The sequence below is a fragment of the Hydra viridissima genome, unplaced genomic scaffold (assembly GCF_058129835.1).
Source record: "Hydra viridissima isolate aposymbiotic clone 2 unplaced genomic scaffold, HvirCarnegie_v1 scaffold_9, whole genome shotgun sequence".
Lineage (NCBI taxonomy): Eukaryota > Metazoa > Cnidaria > Hydrozoa > Anthoathecata > Hydridae > Hydra > Hydra viridissima.
This window is the reverse complement of record NW_028324308.1, coordinates 5,124,469-5,129,008: the sequence shown is the minus strand read 5'-3', so window position 1 is coordinate 5,129,008 and position 4,540 is coordinate 5,124,469. Positions and strand designations below refer to the sequence as shown.

Below are 4,540 nucleotides of genomic sequence, written 5' to 3'. Positions count from 1 at the left end.
GAGCACATCCTAAGCTTTCCTCAGGTCGAATCTCACTACCCTAGTAGCAAGCAATATTGGAGCTATATTGGCCCATTACTGGCATCAACATTGGCGCATTATTGAGTACAATATTGGCACAATATTGAAAAGGGCTACATTGTGCGATATTGCGCCAATATTGATTTATAATATTGTACCAATATTGGCTAAATATTGGTACAATATTGCCTAAATAGCTTAATTTATTAGTGTTCTCAAACATGCGCCAATATTGATCTAAGTATATTTAGATCAATATTGGCACATTAGACCCATATATGGGTCTAATGTTGTTGCTTGTAGTAAAAACATTCGCGCAAACATTCATGAATAATAATGCATCAATTGGTGCATTATTACGTTGACACTTTATTAACACTTTTTTTTATTATTACAATTTCACAATGTTCTTTTAATTATTGACAAGCGAGAAAAATAAACATTTAAATATATATCAATTATTAGACAAAACAAGAATCACAAGCACAATTAATCAATTATTAAAATCAATGTCTATATGTTAATTGTCGATACATTGTCTATCTGGATTAATCGTTGGCACCTTTGAGAAACGATTTTTTCGACCTCCATTCCTATCTCCAGCTTGTGCAAGAAAACAGCTCATCCGATCTCTGATTTCTTTATCTGTACATTTATTAAATTTCTGTTGTACAGCAGCTGTAAGGCAAAAATATTTTATTGGTTATTATTTAACATACTATATATAGTATTTTTCTTTAGCTATTCAATATCTCAATTAACTAAAATATAAACAATAACTTTAGTTACTCTTTACAGCTAAAGAAACATAATGTCTCAAATCTTCAGCTTTAATATTCTCTGAGATTAATGACTATATCTATAATCTATTTATTAAATATTACAAAATTCGATAAAAATTCTACAGTACAATAAATTATAAATTAGATCAAACTATTGTTTTTACAAATCTTTTTCAAAATTTAGATTTTAGCTAATTAGATTATTTTTCTATTCTTCACTTGCCCAAGGCCGAGGGGGCCGCTTCAGTCGAAGAGGCTACTCTTTTTTTTTTCTCTCTTCAACTAAAAAAGAGGTTTAAAAGTTGCAATTTATATTTCTAGAAACAAGTTTTAGATCAGTAAAGATAAATTTTCAAAATAAATCAGAGATTTGTGATTAATCTCAAAAATCTGAAGTTTTGGAAAAGTGTAAAAATTGCCTCCCTTCCCATACAAATAATATAAAATAAACAATATGCAATAATACAATAAATAATTATTATACAATAAATAGTAGATATTAAAACTTTAAATGCAATCATAACTTTTTAAATTTAAGTACCATAAAAATAATAAAAAAATAGGTGGTTAATTTAATAAACACAACATTTTACCTATCACACACTTATATAGCACTAAGCTTATAAAAGACTTTTTGTTCTTTCGGCCTTGCATAGAGTATTGCAGGCTAACCTCTTTTGACAATAAAGAAGCCATCACATTCGAAGTCATCTTTTTATAATCTTCCCCACCGACTAATACCAATCTGAGAATCTAATAGCCAATATGCACGAATAGATTTATTATATAAAACATTTTACTAAATTTTACTAAATTATATTCCACAATAAATTTAGCTGACCTCAAAGCAAATACTAGTTGTATGATTACAAACTGTGTTCACGTTAATGTATATTATATGTGAATATATGAGAATATATAACTTACAAGAGAATTCATTTTGTCTTTATCAGACAATAGCTGCTCTGTGGCCAGCAAATCATCATTTGTTTCAATAGGAATTTCCCATCTTATAATTGGCATTGTTTGACCAGCTGCTGATGATCTAGTAGTACTTGAAGATGATAACGCAATAGTTATCATTCGTTGCTCCATAGAGTTCAATCTTTGGTTAACCTGCTTGATTTCATATTGCATGCTGGAAATCAAGCGCAGACACTTTCCTTGAAAAGCTGCAAATGTAAAATTGATATCATGAATATAATATGGTAACTATAATTCTAATTTCATATTGATTGATTTCTTAATTGCTTTTTTAACATTATGCCATAAAAATATATATAAACAATATACAATAAAACTATAATAAAATAGTAAAAAAAATACACAAATTATTACCAAAAACTGACTTGCAAAGGTCATCTATTGTATTTATGGGTAATGGGAGAGGGATGTAGTCTTCACTACTTTCAGGCTCTTCGAAATTGTTCAATTGAGGAGATGTATTTTTAATTATTGAATCTGACTTCTTAATGCATGCATTAGTAGAGCTGCTTGCAATAAATGTTGGTTTGTAGTTTTCACTTGCCGCAATCGAAGAAATGCTGCGTTCTTCCTGGCTTGTCTGAAAACTTTTCGAACTACCTGATTTTAGATTCTTTGGTTTTCGAAAGATTTTACTCATGGGAATCGCTTCTTTAAATGAAGGCGACATATTGATGTTTTCACAGTCATGAAACTCATTAAAATTTTTTGAAGATTTTCTTTGTCGCTTTTTTAGAGGAGCAATATCAAATTCATTGCTTTCGTCACTTTCTATATTTGAAGTATAAAGAAGCTGTTCTGCTTTTTCATTTGCTCCTAATAATGTATCTACAAAAAAAGTTATATAAAAATATGTAAATAATACCTGCTTAAATAGATAATAATTGCTTAAATAAATTACTAATCTAATACAGTACTACCACTTATATTTTATATTTTTCATTGTCATGCTAATGTCATGCTAAAAGCATTGTCATGCTTTTATTTATTTTTAATATATTCACCTCATGAGTATAGTCAGTAGGGTTCTTATGAGCCCTTATTGTTTTTATACACCTCTATAAATTCTATAGCTACAAGCACAAACCTTGACAAACAAAATGGAAACAAACAAATGGAGCAAATTTGTTTCTCTGCATTTCACAGTAATCTCCTAGATGATATTCATCCTAGTGGTAGTATTGCAATGAAAGTACGCAGACCTGATCTGCATACCAAATTAACATCAGGACTTAACTTCTCCATAATGTCATTTAAATGACATTATGGAAAACCATCCAAACCACAAAAGGATGTAAAACTTAAAATAAACTAAAACATATAATAGGTTTTTTATATACAATATAATAGGTTTTTTAAAAGTAATAAAAATATTTGGAAAACACTTTATATTTTCTTTCGAATTTTCTTACGAATCTTTTTTACTAATAACAAGTGTTAATTAGAGACAAGGCCTTGTCGCTAAACGTTGGTCTAACGTTAGCAGGAATTATTTTAATTTTACAATGTCATAGGTTTATTTATACATGTCGCTAATAAACCCATGCCATTAAGAAAATTGTAACACTAAATTAAAATAATAAACTCTTTTAAATAAATCTAATTGAGAAAAATGTGAAATATTGTGATGTCTTCAAAAGGCGAAGTGAATAAAAAAAATTATTGCTTTTACTCAGTAATTGGTCAGCTTTACGTAAATAATAATTTTAGCAATTTTGGTTAAGTTTTTATTCACGTTAAGCTGAGCAATTTCTGTGTCAATTGCTTAACTTTACGTGAATGAAAATTTGTGCTTAACTGCTAAAGTTTTTGTTCACGTAAAACTGACCAATTACTGAGTAAAAGCATTGAGCAATTACTGAGTTAAATTGCTTTTTTTTTATTTACCCGACCTAATTAGGTCGGGTAATGCGAATTCGCACATTTCAATACTTTAAAGTATTGAAATGTGCGAATTCGCATTTTGCAATATCGGTTTTTTAATAACGAGGCAATATTGGCTTTATATTGCCTAAGTTGGCCAATGTAACTAATATATTACCAATATTGGCACAATATTGCAAATCTTGGCCATTATTAGCCAATCTAAACTATATCGGAGCAATATAGCGCCAATATTGCTTGCTACTAGGGTACTGTCGGGCTTCATCAAAGGCAAAATACCTTAGTCCTGAACTAAGTATTGAGGAACTTTATAGACTATACAAAGATGATTATTGCACAACGAAAAATATCACAGATCCAGTTTCTATTGGTGTATATCGAAGAATATTTGTTACTAATTTTAATATAAAATTTTTTATTCCCAAAAAAGACCAATGCTCGATTTGCAATGCTTTTTGAAATGCCAGTGGTGATGATAAAGAAACACTACGACCAAATTATGACAGTCATAAATTTCATGAAAAGGAAGCTATGGACGAAAAAAATTCTGATAAGATTGCATCTGCTGCTGACAAGTCCATTCGTTCTATAACTTTTGACCTTGAAGCAGTGTTACCACTTCCATTTGCAGGTGATGCACAAATTTTCTATATGCGGAAACTTGCCGTTTATAATTTTACTATTTATGAAACGTCAACCAAAAAAGGAATTTGTTACCTATGGGACAAAAGTGAAGGTAAACGAGGAGCCAATGAAATAAATACAGCTCTGTTAGATTATATGAAGTCTCTTCCAGTTTCTGTGAAGAGGGTGACTTCTTTTAGTGATACGTGCTCTGGACAAAATAGAAACCAATTTATTGTTGCGAC

General features: G+C 29.7%; 1 protein-coding gene across 1 annotated transcript; it reads right to left on the bottom strand.

The window, feature by feature from the left end:
* Positions 1-463: 463 nt before the first annotated feature.
* Positions 464-3,431, bottom strand: LOC149883692 (uncharacterized). The gene is made up of 4 exons (XM_090099154.1): positions 2,142-3,431; positions 1,731-1,975; positions 1,397-1,556; positions 464-699 (listed from the first exon to the last, which is right to left on the bottom strand). Exons 1-4 carry the CDS (start codon positions 2,455-2,457, stop codon positions 542-544), a joined length of 879 nt encoding a protein of 292 aa, XP_089955280.1. The 5' UTR covers positions 2,458-3,431; the 3' UTR covers positions 464-541.
* Between the last annotated feature and the right edge of the window lie 1,109 nt (positions 3,432-4,540).

What these genes read in the sequence shown, in the direction of transcription:
- LOC149883692 (XM_090099154.1), bottom strand. Translation starts at nt 2,457, where the DNA reads ATGTCGCCTTCATTTAAAGAAGCGATTCCCATGAGTAAAATCTTTCGA. An exon ending in CCTTTGCAAGTCAGTTTTTG is followed by an intron (nt 1,976 to 2,141) that starts GTAATAATTTGT and finishes TTACATTTGCAG; the next exon opens with CTTTTCAAGGAAAGTGTCTG. An exon ending in AAGACAAAATGAATTCTCTT is followed by an intron (nt 1,557 to 1,730) that starts GTAAGTTATATA and finishes ATTGGCTATTAG; the next exon opens with ATTCTCAGATTGGTATTAGT.